This window comes from Mixophyes fleayi, chromosome 8, assembly GCF_038048845.1.
Source record: "Mixophyes fleayi isolate aMixFle1 chromosome 8, aMixFle1.hap1, whole genome shotgun sequence".
NCBI classification, from domain to species: domain Eukaryota; kingdom Metazoa; phylum Chordata; class Amphibia; order Anura; family Limnodynastidae; genus Mixophyes; species Mixophyes fleayi.
Window position 1 is genome coordinate 138,388,631 of NC_134409.1, and position 16,072 is coordinate 138,404,702.

Genomic DNA, 16,072 nt, shown 5'->3' on the forward strand with positions numbered 1-16,072 from the left:
AAATGGGTAGCCACTCCCCATTTTTACCAAGCGACACCCCCTATCCTGAGACCGCCTACCCAAATGTTGGGAGATATGATTTATTTATAGTCATGTCACATAATACAATAATTGAGCAGATATAAAATCACACGCTATCTAATACACATTAGCATGAACCAATCATGCAACAGAGATCATTCCCTGGAGTCACGGGGTTTGAACAAATGATCACTACTCGGTTCAAATGCAAAGAGGTCAGGTGGGGGTCCAGAAAGTGTATCTAACCAATGACAACATCGGAAAGGGGTTATTTTTGCTAACTATTTTGCAAATGTAATTATTAAAAAGGGTGGATTTAATCAACGTTCCACTAAATTGAATTGACGTTGATGGCTTATTATTATTACCTAAACGATAAAGTCACTGCCAGATTCAAAGACTTTATACTACAGCGCAGAAAACACAGACTGACAACTGTGCAAATTACACCATTAGAAGGAAGTTGGAACTACTTTGAAATGATCATAAACTTTACTATCTGACTTTGTTTTGCAGATATTTTTGCACATAAAACTGAGAAACGTCTCGGATTAAATAAAAAATTCAAAGCAGAACCTATAACTGTTTACAAGAGTTCCTTCGCTCTACAATGTGATGGTCCAGTCGCTTCACACCGGAATATAAACTGCGCTGTTACTTTCCCAGCGTCTAAGAATGCACAGTGAGGTCTCTTGTGTATAGTCTGGGACACACAACACAGAAACAGCTGCGGAATGTCTCACAGAAACATCACAGGGAATATAATAATAAACCAGGCTCATTTTAAAATGGATGTAGTCTGTGGCTGTACGGCCATAATGTTATGAAACAGTTTGATCAACTATACGATATATATAAATGTGGTATTCACACCTAGGGCTAGATTTACTAAGCTGCGGGTTTGAAAAAGTGGGGATGTTGCCTATAGCAACCAATCAGATTTAAGCTTTCATTTATTTAGTACCTTCTACAAAATGATAGCTAGAATCTGATTGGTTCCTATAGGCAACATCCCCACTTTTTCAAACCCGCAGCTTAGTAAATCTAGCCCCTAGACAGTATTCAGTTCCGTTATCATTGTTGTGAGTCTGCAACCGGAAAAGTGAGATGCTACGTTGTAGCGTATTTCAGCTCGAAGTGAAATGCCGCAGAAATTCACGGCAATCTCCACTTGGCAAATTTTAAAAGCACAAAAGTGCTCATTTTATAATCAAGCGAAATCTGGATCTCCCCTTCTATTTTTATTGAATACAAATGTTTTATTCAAAGCAAAGTTTGTCTAAAGGACCCTGGTGCGGTTTTATTTCCGCCTGGGTGCCGACGTCGGTCGCATTAAACCACAAGAAGTCTGCGTGTCAGCGTCCACAATTGCTGGGCGTGATGTGACAATCTGATCAGATTTTTATGTTTCTGACAGAACAATTAGATGATGGCGGCATTTGCGATTCAAACACCAGTGGCAGAAGACGCACATTTGAAAAAGTGCAATTACGCGCAAATGTTCGGTTCAACACATTCACACACGTCCAGCTCCTAAATACTAACACGTGGACCAGGTTTATGTCGGGTAAGCGCAGCGATGCGACGTGACAGTGCTAGTAGTAGATGCTAAGTCACAGTACGTACCATATAATTAAGTGAAATGGAATTAAATACTAACATCTGTTATTTTCCTCTTTAAAAATCAAAAGGCGAGATAGCGATCCAGCAGGAGACACAACTAAATATATTTTCGTCCTTGTCCAGGGGTCCCACCCCTCTTTCCCCTGGCTTCTTATAAGACCCCCTATAAGAGTGGTGCTTCTCCACCTTGCTACGTCTCGTCTGCAAATAACACACACGTGTTAACATACAATACAACATATAACACATCTGTGGGTGGGAATTCTGAAAAACAATTCTACTCTACACTTCTGAATTCCCTTAATTGAATCCTCTCTAATACCCTCTGGCCATCTCTACTACTACTCCCTTCCCTCTTCCATTGGCTCCCTCCGAACCAGCTCCCCCTATATCACACACCTGATTTACCTAACCCCCTTCCCCTTTATCCTTCCCTAACCTCCCACCCCCTCCCAGGGCCGGATTAACCCGAGGTCTAACTAGGCTATAGCCCAGGGGCCTCGGGCATCCAGGGGGCCCTTCAAAGTTTTCAGCAGCATTATTGATTGGTCCGGGGGCGGGGGCGCCCCCAGCGGCGGGTGGCTCACATTGGGGGCCTCACGGGGGAATGGAGGCGCCCTTAGCCCAGGGGCCTCCATTCCCTTAATCCGGCCCTGCCCCCTCCCCTAACCTTCCACCCCCTCACCTACTTGGGGAGCATATTACACACACGTGGGGGTATTAGCTAACTGCGGCCACTTTAGCAAGTAGGAGAGATGGGATTTTCTATTAGCTAAGAACAATAAAGAAAAGAATATAAACTAATAAACAGCTGACTGTGTGTGGTGCACAATATTAACAATCTTTGTCTTCCAGCTGTATAAACTTTCCATAAATTAGTTTGTTATCAGGATCCCATTACTATGACAGAATCCCTACACACGTGACGTCCTCTGGTGGGGATTATGTGTTTATATTGTTGTTTCACCCTCGTTTCACCGATCTATTCTGTCAGCCGGGAATTAGAGAGTCAGATCATATAAATGGATTCAGTGTTTCCCTTCACGCTGCTTTGTAACTTCATGGAAATTGTGGGCCCGGACTATCTTCGGACATTTCCGCTTGCGTGCCGCATCTTGCGCGAAATAGTTCTGCGCATGCGCGGAATCCGACCAGGTGTATGCAAGTAGTATAGACTATAATAACGGATTGTATGTATAGTATGTATTAAGAACACTCTGATTTATGTATTTATTGTTAGAAATATTATTTTTATTACTGATTATAGTATAAAGAGTTGTTCATTTGTCTTATAAAATAATTTATTTTTGCCTGTATTCTGATAGGACTTTAAATTGCACATACGCATGTTCATACACTGCGGTCTATTCTATCTACATATGGCAAGTAACGTTTAGGAAGAGCTCACTTCCAACTGAATTCAATTGGAAACGTATATCGAGATCCGCTTGTATTTGTACGGTCGGAACAACGCTCAAGTTCCGCGCTCCTTTTGTAAATGCAAGTCACGCGCAGGTTGCGTTTGGAGACAAATCAGGCCCTGTATCTCAATTCACCAGTCAGTGCCCCAATCCTTTCTTCACCTTAGGCAGCTGCCTCTCCTGCCTTCTCCTTCTCCTATCTCTCTGGGTTAATAATAGACCTGTAACTACACGATCATTTCAGTGGTTAAACATATTTACATAACAATAAGGGGGGATGTAATCATTTTTTTAAAAAAATGTTGAATTAAGGGGCAAGATTAATCAAAGAAAAATCCTATTGCAGCGAAAACGGGCGTTATCTCACTGCAAAGGAATTCGTTATCACTGCGATAAACATCAATAAAGAATATAATCAGCTTTATCCCAGGAGAAAGGGGCGTATTGATAATTAGACCCCCATAACTTGAATCATTACTCTTTGAAAGTCTATTTCTCAGTCTCTGCATCACTTTTTTCATTATGTGACACATGGGGAACAATAATCGTTTGCATGCTTTGCCCATTATGCTGTCAGATTCGTGTTTCACATTAAACATAGCAACATACATTATATTTGTTGTTAAACAACGGAATTCGTGTTTCTCTCGGGGTGGGGTCCGGCTCCCGGTCGAGGGGCTGATGGGATTAAACGCAGATGTGGCCCTGTTATTGTTTGATGAGTCTACATATTATATTATACATATTATCCGTTCCTTTAGAAGCTGCTGGCCGGCTTTTCGGCGCTGTGACAGGTAGGAGTGATGTACAGCTGGGAGACTTCAGTATTAATAAAGTTGTGAGAGGTTCCTATCCGCAGGGAGTATGAGGTCACATAAAGGGGGATTAATAGGAACTGATTCCTTAACTCTGGTAAGAATTACAGATGTGAGGGTCAGAGCCGTAGGTGTTCGGAAAGTAAAGGTCATAATTCAGTTTTTGGGGCTGTTCCTAATATCTTATAAGAGACCGTGTACAGAATGTAACACTATGTATCTGTACAAGAAGATATAAACTACAGATGTCTGTAGACAGTATTAATCTAATCATCTCATAGATTCCGCGTTTCGCCCACTTTCCCGGAAAGCCCCAGAGGCTGCTGAATTCGGGTGGGGGGGGGGGGACCTCCCCGACTCTGCAGAAAGCAGGCACTTCTCCCAGAGAGCACTTACCTGCCGCAAAGTGGTGTAAACTCTGAGTGTTGCAAATTGCGCCATCGCTCCCTTGACTCTCAACGCTGAAATGCACTTTCCTTGAAAAAAAAATTATTTGTTGGGCTTTTTGAGTTAATGTTTTTTAAAGATGCACATTTAAAAACAACAACAACATTGAACGTGTCACGGTAAGGGTGATAATACGCAGAGGTCTGCTGAAATTATTATAGCACGTCAGTGGTTACTGTATGTAGGGGTCTATTTATGACCCTTCATTTTTTTTACTTGATACTTTTCAATCCTTATCTCCTTGATAAGGATTGAAAAGTAACGGCTATGTATTAAAAAACTTCTCAGGGACAGCAGTGCCGATAGACTGCTGTCCCTGAGAAGTGATCACCTGATCATCGCAGTCTTTTCTCATTTTTCAAGGCTGCGATGATCTTCTCTTTTTTTTTTTTTTTCTGTTTTTGTTAGTGCGCATGTGCCGACTGAATAGTTGGTGCATGCGGAGTAACATCCTGGACGGCAAACTGCAGGATGAGTGACAGGGAGGGATCACATGATCCCTCCACACATGCGCTGTCCAGCTCTGCTCTTCAGAGCAGAGCTGGACAGCGCGAAAGTTTTCAGATATGTTAATGTACACCAGCTTCAGATGGCTCCAGCTTCAGATGGCTCCAGCTTCAGATGGCTCCAGCTTCAGATGGCTCCAGCTCCAGATGGCTCCAGCTTCAGATGGCTCCAGCTTCAGATGGCTCCAGCTTCAGATGGCACCAGCTTCAGATGGAGTACATTAACATGTAAAAAAAGAGAAAATTTTCTCTAGTTAGCCTTTAATACATAGCGGTTCTGAGCACGATAGGAAATGCAAAGCAGCAGATATCTGAGATATCTGCTGCGATGCTTCAATGGTACATAGTGATTTCACTATGTTTTCGGGGGTTTACCACAGGAAAAATGCTTGTTAAATAGACCCCGTAGCGCGTTGCCATCATTATACACTGTTACTTGGCTTTTGGCAATAGTTTCGTGGATCAGAGACATTGACACTCATCTTTGTTTATAAAATTCTTAAAAGATGAACTTTAATTTTGCAGAGGAGACCACCAAAGTCTTCAGACATTAACTGAAGGTGTCTAAAGAGGTAAACTTATTAAATTTCGACAGCCGTCATACTGTGCAAACAGGGGAAAGTTAGAGAAACTGACTCACAAGGAAGCAGAACAGATTATGTATAGTAAAAGAAATGTAAATGAACATAAATCCCATTTTATTAAGTAACGGCGGTGTATTTAGTGTCCCAGGGATGTCTGTCAGGACCGTCCCCGTTCCCAGTCCTCGTTCTCTCCCAGCCGCTCACTGAACTGAGAGCCAATGTCTGCGGAGCTGAAGGAGACTTGTAACTGATGATAATAACATCTGCAGGTTGATATTCTGGGTTACCATGGTTATATAATAAGCTTCTACGGCGTCCTTTGGCAAACAGTACCTGGCTGGGGGATTGTTATGAAGCCTGGTTCAAATAAAGAAAGTACCTCTGATGTTTGTACAGTATGTTCTAAACTAAAGATGAAAATGGCAGAATGTGATTGGCTGTTATCATCATCATCATCACCGTTTATTTATATAGCGCCACTGATTCTGCAGCGCTGTACAGAGAACTCACTCACATCAGTCCCTGCCCCATTGGAGCTTACAGTCTAAATCCCCTAATATACACACACACACAGACAGAGAGACAGACTAGGGTCAATTTTTGATAGCAGCCAATTAACCTACCAGTATGTTTTTGGAGTATGGGAGGAAACCGGAGCACCCGGAGGAAACCCACACAAACACGGGGAGAACATACAAACTCCAAACAGATAAGGCCATGGGCGGGAATTGAACTCATGACCCCAGCACTGTAAGGCAGAAGTGCTAACCACTGAGCCACTGTGCTGCCTTTGCTGCCCATGAGCAACAACACAGCATAGCCCCTAACATTCCAATATTAGTTATAGGGGCGTGTTCACTTTGCAGTGGGGCTTAAATCGTGCTCTCCGAGGTGTTCCTGGTAACTCTGGAACGCTAGGTATCGCCATGCATGATTGTGAATATATTTGCGTAGCGTCTTCTTGGAATGAATTGTTTAATGGCACGCAGTACCTCCCTTTAACCTGAAGGTGTCACTGTTACAGTTATTGCCTATAGAAATCATTTGGTCACCGGCTACAAACAGGCTGTAACATATACTAATAAGTCTGGAACGATGCGTCTAACATTGATTGTAGACCTCTATCCTTACTCATCGGGAATAGCTCAATAATATACAATTCTTTTAAGCCAATCGCCTACAAGGATCATATCATGACTGTAGACCAGGGGTCAGGGAACTTTTTTACCTTTTACCCTCAAATATATTTAGATACGCCGACGTTACCCCCTTGATTTGAAAGGAAGGAAAATCATATGTTATTAATTATTGGAATTCAACATTTTATTGAATCTATTCAAAATTTCTTTGAAAGCTTCAACTTCAAAACTTCAGGTTTTGGAGAAATGATGTTGCTTCATTTTTGATACGAAAGCATCAATATTGGGGAATTTTGATGTCAGAGCAATTTGGATACAGTCTTCACCATCCAATCGATTTCTCTGTTTTGTATTTATGTTCGTTAGTGTGGAAAATCCTTGTTCGCGAAGGTAGGTTGTTGCAAAAGGCAGCAACTTTTTGACTGCCTCCTCATGTGCAATTTTGATGCCTTTGCAACTGTTGACATCCAAAAATATGACAGATCTGCTTTGTTTTCAAATGCAATACGTGCTTCGTTATTGCATCGAAGCTCAAGAAGTGCCTCTGCCAACCCTGGAGGCTCTTCTGGTACAACAGCAATTTCACATTTAAAGGGGTCTACAATCCAACTGACAGCATGTGAATCGGCAGCATTACCTCCAGGAATTTCATTTTTACCCCATTTGGGGTAATTTACCCCTGTTCCCTGACCACTGCTGTAGACCAATGTCTTTATTTAATAACCAACTGATGTATTTGCTTATTCAATATACAACAAAATCCAAAACATTAAATACAGACTTATGCACTTACCGAGGGGTTAACAGTAAGGAATAATAAAAAGAAAACAGTGAATGTCAAGTTGGCGGAGACTTGAGGGAGAACTTTAATTTCACACCACGACCAAAACGTTCTTACACTTTCTTAGTGATTTTTCCAAGTATAACACATAAAACACAGGATTTTTTGTGAACACTTTTAGTGACAAAGGGGGGAAAAAATGTATCAAACCCGAGTTATAAATAGGGGTATTTGTAAAGGATTTTTTTCTTCATAAGGTTTATTGAAAAGGTCAACACTCCCCCAGCTAGAGAAACACACGGGTCTTATACGTGAGGCCTTTCCTGGAACTAGGACACAGGAAAACGCTTTAAATGTTCACTCAATTAATTTTTATTTCTACTGAAGGCTCAGAGAGCCGTAAGTCTGGGTCGGCGATGCCATAAAGGTACGTCTTGGCCATGATACAAGTTAAAGGAGTTACCAGAAGGTCAAAAGTGTCAAATTTAAGTCTGAAGTGTCTGTTTTTCTTGGTTGAAACCACAAGTTATAAATCGCACGGCTGTGAGGGGCCTCATTAACAAATATTATTTTAACAGTGGTTACAATCTCCATGTTGGTGGTATTCACTTTTATAGAGCAAAAAAGAAATATTTGTGTCGGGAGAGTTAATCATCTGAATGGTCCCTAAGTGTTGTGAGACCAATGTATAGCCGAAAGATTGTCACATCTGCCCATCTCTGGGGTATTCTGGGGGTCCTAAACTCCGACCGGCGCAAAAGGTCAAACGACCAGGGGCTTAGTTATACATAGAACAGTGCAGTCTGATCTAAGGATGAGGCAGGAGAATTAACTTGCTGCTTTCAGGGAGCCCAACTTCTTATAGGATCATCCTTATGTCCCCTATCTCCCCCCATGCAAACAGCATTACAGTGTTCCCATCAGGGAACTTGATCAGGAATCTGTGTATCATTAGTGGTATCACTAAGCTCACTGATTCCCCTGATGGCTGTGTCTACACTAGAGATGCTCGGGCTCGGTTTTCTGAAAACCAAACCCACCAGAACTTAGTGGATCCGAGTAGACTCGTGAGACGGGTCGGTACTTTTGCGCGTCCTCGAATCTGAATCGAGGCAAAACGTCATTGTTGCATTGTCGGATCTCACAGGTTTTGGATTCCATAAGTACCTCCCTCCCCAGCAGATCCAGTGCCATTACTCACACAGAAACAGGAGGGTAGCAGTGTTCTTGTCACTCTCCAGTCTCCTGTGACATTGCTCAGTGACGTTGCTCATACAGAAACAGGAGGGGTAGCAGTGTTCTTGTCACTTGACAAAAATTGACTGGAAATGACTGGATATTAATGTTATTGAGAATAATAATAATGCAGGAACAAAAAAAGAGCCAAATTATGTGCTTTTAGCAAAAATAGGGATTTTAGAAAAAAAAAAGGGATCCAAAACCAAAACCAAAACACAATGTTAATCCAGATCCAAAACCAAAACCAAAATCAAAACACGGGGGTCAGTGAACATCTCTAATCTACACAACCTGCTGAGATGCCTTCAGGAACTTTTAAGTCTGTTAGTCCTGTCACCCCATTCCTGTTCTAAATAAACCAGAAGAAATCAGAGTCTCTTGGATCCTGATCAGGATGATTGATGAGTCTGGTAATAGACCGTGGATGTTCTGGTCCTAGAGATGGTCGTTTATAGGTCCAACATAGTCTATTAAGTCTGTATTTGTTCAGTTGTAAGATATTTGAATATGTTTAAATTCACCCATTTAGTGGTGCCCGTTGCTTCCTCTCTTGGATCCTCTCACCCCTCCAGTTCTTTTTGCTATCATTGCAAACACCCAGTTACCATACCTAATGCTTGTACTTGTCAAGCAAAAGCATTTCAAGGTCCCATTTTCCACAGAAATCAATCACTACAGGAGGAGGTGGTAGAATTAGCTCCTTTTGTAAGGGGAACGGTTGGATTAAGATATGAGGCTACCGCAAATCTGGGGTTTATCCTGTGATCACTTTAGATTTAGGATTTTGTCTGATGTTAGTGAGGTGTAAGAGATTAAGACTATTAGACCCAGGAGATTTTAGGATCATCCTGGTCTCACAGCAACTTCATTGAAGAAGGAGCCTCCTGATTGGTTGCTGTGAGTCACTGTACTCAGCAGTATTATATCTATGTCAGGATATAATCCTCAGTGTTCTATCCTTGTACTTTGTGTGGAATCAGGATAAAAACCTGATAGATGTGAATGACCCTAATTCAGTTAATTCATTATTTTGTGATGGGTTCTAGGCTGGCAGAAAGGCAGTGCTGTATATCATACGTCCGAGAGAACACCTGTATCGCTGGGATGATCGCGGCTAAAGAAGACGGAATCTGTTTATCGACCGAGTACGAGAACTGTGAGAGATCCCACTTCAAGGTGGAGATATTACAGTTTCCATCTTCCAGATTCTCCAGATTAAATCTATCTATCTATCTATCTATATATCTATCTTTCTATCTATCTATCTATCTATCTATCTATCTATCTCATATCTATGTCATATCTATCTATCTATCTATCATCTATCTATCTATCTATCTATCTATCTATCCATCTCCTATCTATCTATCTATCTATCTATCTATCTATCTATCTATCCATCTATCTATCCAATATCTATCTATCTATCTATCTATATATCTATCTTTCTATCTATCTTATATCTATGTCATATCTATCTATCTATATATCTATCTTTCTATCTATCTTATATCTATGTCATATCTATCTATCTATCTATCATCTATCTATCTATCTATCTATCTATCTATCTATCTATCTATCGATCGATCTATTTATCTATCTATCTATCTATATCATGTCTATCTATCTATCTATATCATGTCTATCTATCTATCTATCAATCTATTTGTCTATCTTTATCAAATCTATCTATCTATCTGTCTCATATCTATTTATCTATCTATGTATCTCCTATCTATCTATCTATCGATCTATCTTTCTATCTTTCTATCTATCTATCTATCTATCTATCTATCTATCTATCTCATATCTATCCCATATCTATCTATCTATCTATCGATCTATCTTTCTATCTATCTATCTATCTATCTATCTCATATCTATCTATCCCATATCTATCTATTTATCTATCTATCTAATATGTATCTATCTATAGATAGATTGGTGGATAAATATGAGTTATATCTATCAATCTATCTATCAATCTATCTCATATCTATCTATCTCATATCTATCTATCTATCTATCTATCTAATATCTATCTGATCTCAATCTCATGTCTATCTCAGGCTTTGTATATATCCTCTGTATATGAAATCTAAATAATTGCATTATTATAAATAGTTTATAGTGAATAGATGATGCTGGTTATTGACCACCTAGACGCCGCTGTTTCTAATCTGTGCAGCAGGAAGTTGTCTTGGAAATTAAATTTAGTCAATTATGTTTACTTACATTTCAGTATGAACAAAAACGCAAATATCAAAATACATTATACATATGTCCTGCAATGGGTGACACCTGCTGGCCATAATGCGTATTGCTCCACCCATAATAAGTGAATGATATGTATTTACATAGTCAGTTCTATTGCGTGTAAGACAGGGTATTAAACAAAGACCCCTCTTACCTTTTTCTTGTTTTATCACTTTGTTTGTTTCCAACCCTGCAGATTGCGTTGGCGACATATGATTAAAGGATGGGGAGCGTGGTGGCACAGTGGTTAGCATTGCTGCCTCACAGTGCTGGGATCATGAAGTCAGTTCCAACCAGCGCCCTATCTGTGTGGAGTTTGTATGTTCTCCCCGTGTTTGTTTCCTCCCACGGTCCAAAAAACATACTAGTAGGTTAGGTGGCTGTTAATATAATTAACATGAGTGTGCGGCAGAGAATTTGGATTGTAAGATGTAAAACACACTAATATGTAGGTACTATGTATATAAAAGATAATAATAATATTATTTTGATGGGTAATAAATAGTCCTTATAGATCAGGACAGATATTATAACATGATTGTCACTATTAATGTGTTGTCTATTGTGTGTTACAATTTAGCTGTGCTGTGACTGCTGCTCTCTGGGGCTGAAGATTCGGAAGGAGGGACATTCCTGTGAGTCCAACTTAAATCTGGGCTACCCCTGTAATCACATGATCATTCTGTGCTGTAACGGAGAGGAGCAGCTCCTCCCCCCCGACATGAAAGTCCTCCCAAAGTCAGACCCGACTCCTAAGCCGGATAAAGGTAAGTACTAATATATATATATATAATATATACATGTACTAATAACTGTCTGATATACGTCTCCGGGGCCACTGATCCCACCTACTGCGCTCGTCCCATCCGTGTGTCTGTGCGCACCCAGAGAGAGGGGTTCGCCATGTGTCATTAAATCCTCAATTGTAAAGCGCTACGGAATATGTTGGCGCTATATAAATAAATGATGATCATCATCATCATTGTCATTGTGTTTCCCAAAAGGAAAAAAACACATCTAGGCCAAATGTAATTTACTAAATGAAAAGATTCAGGTTTCACTAATAAAAAACACGACTATCAATAGTACTTAGGCCATTTTTAAAATCTGTAACCCTGAAAGATTACCTACAAATCTCCCACTCTTTGGTCCAATTGTTATTTTAAGAATATATAAACCTGTATTCAACATATTGTTTGTTTGGTGGTAAAATTCAACTGACAGTTCTATGACCACTAAACATGAGCAGAAAAGATCTTTCTTGAATCTGCCGGATTATAGTTGATTTCAGTCCCGTTCCAGTTCCTCTGCGCTGGGTGCAGTAAAAACGTTTCCTAAATGGATTCTGGGATCTAGTGGTGGTTAAACAATCTGAGGATCAAAGGGCAGAACAAATATAAATGAATAAACAAAAAAAGATATGTAACGAGTGAAAGTAAATAAAAGAATAACGTGAATTATTATAACAATTAAGACGCACTATTTAGGTGATACCAAGGGATATTTATGAAATAATATAAGAATTTGATAGTAAAATAGTGAAAAAGTTACATGAGATATAATAACTAATAAGAAAGAAACAAGAAAATATAGTAAATACAATGTAATATAATAAGAATATACTATATATTATTATTATTATTATCATTATTTTCGTAGATTCATATATATATATAATATTTATTTTATATATTTATTTTAAATATAATATAAAAGGAAGAAATATTAGTTATGAGAAACAGAGAAACTGCAGAACAATCAATGAATTAACTATTTAATTAGTAAGAAGTGGTTATGTTTTTCCAATTTGTCCCAAAAGGTTTTAACTGAAGAACATGATAATAATATCAAAAGTGGAAATACTGAAATAGACTGAATTAAAACTCGAATACAAATTTTATAGAATGAATAAAATAAAAGAAGAAATAGAGTAGACCACGCAGGAATGAGCCGCGATTCTTACACAAACGCGTTTCGCTTCTTTTCTCTTGCTAAATATCCCATAAGGAAAAAAGGAAGAAAAACAGTTTAGTAAAAGTCGCAGAAGGGTACATAGAGGCCAAAAGGTTAAAGACACCTGAAGGTGGATAACCCCTTTAGGTAACAGCACCAATCCAAAAAGCATCATAGGTACTTTTCGCATTGATTGTGGCCATGAAAATGTGAGCAGTATCTATGTTATAGGGTGAGGAATTCCTGTGTCATGTTATTGTCACTGGGTAATCTGCAGAGTATCCAGGATAGAAGCCGTGCAGTCGGTCTCTCCCTGGTGTACAGAACATGTGCAATAAATCTCCCTGAATGTAATTACTGAGCATAGTTACATTGTTATAGTGTTATAGTTACATATACTGTTATTGTATTAATTGTATCTCTCATTTTTCCTCATTGATTTGCAGAGGTCGATGAATGCGCTGTAAACACGCACACTTGCGTTAAAGGCGAACGTTGCATCAATACAGCGGAATCATTCGTATGTGTCCCGGAGATCTTCTGTGAAGTTGGGTTTCTATTAGAAGATGGAGTTTGTCAAGGTATCTACATCTGTATTCTATGCAGTTGTTTCACTCACTTAATGAAACAACATCCCTGTGTACACAGCTACACGAGTCATCGTCAGATCTGTGATCTTCATCTCTCATAACCATCTGCTAATAAGATCGTGACTCTGTACACTGTACAGATATCTGCCTACACTGCTGGTGGTGAGTGTGTACACACTGCCACATTTACCCAACATCGTAGGAAGTTTAGATAACCAAACAGATGCGTTGTGTTCTGGTACAATAATACCTGATAGTGGAAGCGCACACTCTGAACAAACGGTCGTGTATCGTGTGATCTGCACGATTATTGCATTAGTCTGTACCCAGCTTAAGAAAGACGGTTTTCTCTGTAGTAAACGTCTGTGTGTGAACGCTGGAACATACTCTTTCTTCTTATTCTGCAGACATCAATGAATGCGCATCCAGTCCGGCCCCGTGTAAGCTCGGATTCACCTGCGTAAACACCATGGGGTCCTACGTGTGCCAGAGGAAACATCTGAACTGTAACCGAGGATATAAATCCAACGAGAACGGAACAATGTGCATCGGTGAGAAGGTTTATTACAGAACATTGATCAGCGCTCTGCAGATCTTAATGTAGGGGGGGCTGAGCGGGTGTCTGTGTGCGGATCTGTTGGGGGTCACCGACCTCATGACCCATTGTCCTTTACTTACAAGTTCTGCCTTTAAAACGGCACTATCCTGATTTTGCTATATAAATGCTATATACTATCCTAGTTTTATGCTTTAAAATATAGGGCACAATCTGTCATTAATATTAGAAAAAGAAAACATCTACCTAAATATTTTTATCTAATTTTATTGTTTTGGAACAATAGGGCGAGATTTAGAGTTGAGCGTAAAAGTTAACTGTTGGCGTATGGACAACAACGCTTCAGCACGTTTACATTTCCACCTCTGTATTTTGAGTGACATTTATCTTGAGATACGTAACAGCCTTAAATCTAACCCATACATGCGACCGGAGAATATATGCAGCAAGAATAATGCATCAGTCTTGTGTAACCATCAGATTTGCGCTCTTTGTCAATTTCAACCAATCACAGCAGGGGGGGGCGAGGCCAGGATGACGCATTTAGCCCTGACCTCACCCACTTCACCAACAAGGAGAGCTGGATGCGGGAGGTTACCCTGCTGTCCCGGGAGTCCGGGAGAACTCACAAAGATTCGGGACTCTCCCGGACATTCCAGGAGATTAGGCAACTATGGTGTAACCCAAAATAAGATGCAAAGGTTGAGGGTGTAATATGCAACTGCCCTCCCCCCCCTCTCCCCCCCTCCTTACTGTACAAGTGTTAGATACAAGCAGTTCATAATACTGGTGCAAGTTGTATGCATCAAACTTGACACAAGCAATATACATCTGAGCGGTTTCCTGTCTGTTCTCACAGCTGCACATACAGATTATTTCATGGTTACTCTCTTCCTTGTTCCAGATATTGATGAGTGCAGCCTCGGAGCACACAACTGTTCCAATGAACAATCCTGTTATAACCTCCCCGGAACGTATCGCTGCGAGTGTAAGACTGGGTATCGCTATGACACCTTCAGAAGGAAATGTATCGGTACGTGGGCTTCATCTGTCTTAATATTAATCATTTTTCTTTGAAATTTCTGCATTTCACAAAGCAAACTGACATTACGTTGATATTTCAGAGAGTCGTCTGCTTATCCTACAATATAGAAATGAGCGAGCCTTTCGGGGTACTGTTTGCTGTTAATTTTGGGCTACATCTTTAATTAACCCAGATGGAGCATCTCATTGGTAGCAGTAGCAGAATACGGACTGCGTCACCAGAGGCGCTGGAACGAGCGCAGATCTGATATCGCAGATTGGTGGTTTAATCAGGTGCAATATCGTCCCACTTTCCTATGAAATGCGTCACCTGGTGCTGAGTCAGACCGTCGCCCGTCTGCGCTGTGTAGAACCCACAAATTCATACTACGCATACATATTATGCACACATATGTAGAGGTGCACACATCTTTACTTGCGCCTGCTGGAGACTGTAGATGCGGGATGGGGGAGGGAAGTGGGCGCGTACAGTAGCGGCGTTTGTGTAACTGTGAACAGACAAAGATACACCAATCAAACGCGCATCAATTGTGGATGTCCGAGAGTTGGTGCAAGTAGACGGCGGTGATTTGGTCGCCAGTCCTAGCTAGCCGCTTCTGATTAGACGGTTGTGAATTCACCTCCGGTGCTTTCCACTTTGATCCCGCCTACATTACAGGGTTTCGTGGACGTATTTTTAAAAATATTTTTTGCTACTTCCATTCATAGGTGAGGAGTATTATATCTGCATTATATCACTCCTAATAGAGAATGTGTTCCACACTATGAAGACAAATGTTAACAAACTTTTCCTGCCCTTGTGACCTGTGTGTAATAAGTGAGTGTACGAAAACCTGACGTAACCCTGGAGTATTTGCTGCAGTTGCAGCAGCTGGATGCACCTTGCGTGCAGAAATACACTATTTTTACAAGTTTATTTTTTGTTTAAATCACAACATTTGTCCAGTTCAGCATCAGGCCCTATGTATGTATTAAACATCACGTAAAATGTGTTGGGTCTTTTGTTTGTTTATTGGATGGTGTATTGTTCTTTCACAGTGTTTATTTGTTATTAAGTTCTATTACACCAATGGTTGTACACAGGATACTGTGAC

At 40.3% G+C, this 16,072-nt stretch overlaps 1 protein-coding gene across 2 annotated transcripts in view; it reads left to right on the top strand.

The window, feature by feature from the left end:
- FBLN2 (fibulin 2) overlaps positions 1–16,072 on the top strand; it is a 52,678-nt gene that overhangs the window by 26,920 nt on the left and 9,686 nt on the right. For both annotated transcript variants that reach the window (XR_012678623.1, XM_075183763.1), the window contains exons 4-8: positions 9,623–9,752; positions 11,416–11,602; positions 13,235–13,369; positions 13,786–13,929; positions 14,839–14,967. Coding sequence is in view for 1 of the 2 variants with exons in the window: in XM_075183763.1 (XP_075039864.1) it covers positions 9,623–9,752; positions 11,416–11,602; positions 13,235–13,369; positions 13,786–13,929; positions 14,839–14,967 (725 nt within the window). In the remaining variant the exon portion in view is untranslated. The remainder of the gene's footprint in view (positions 1–9,622; positions 9,753–11,415; positions 11,603–13,234; positions 13,370–13,785; positions 13,930–14,838; positions 14,968–16,072) is intronic.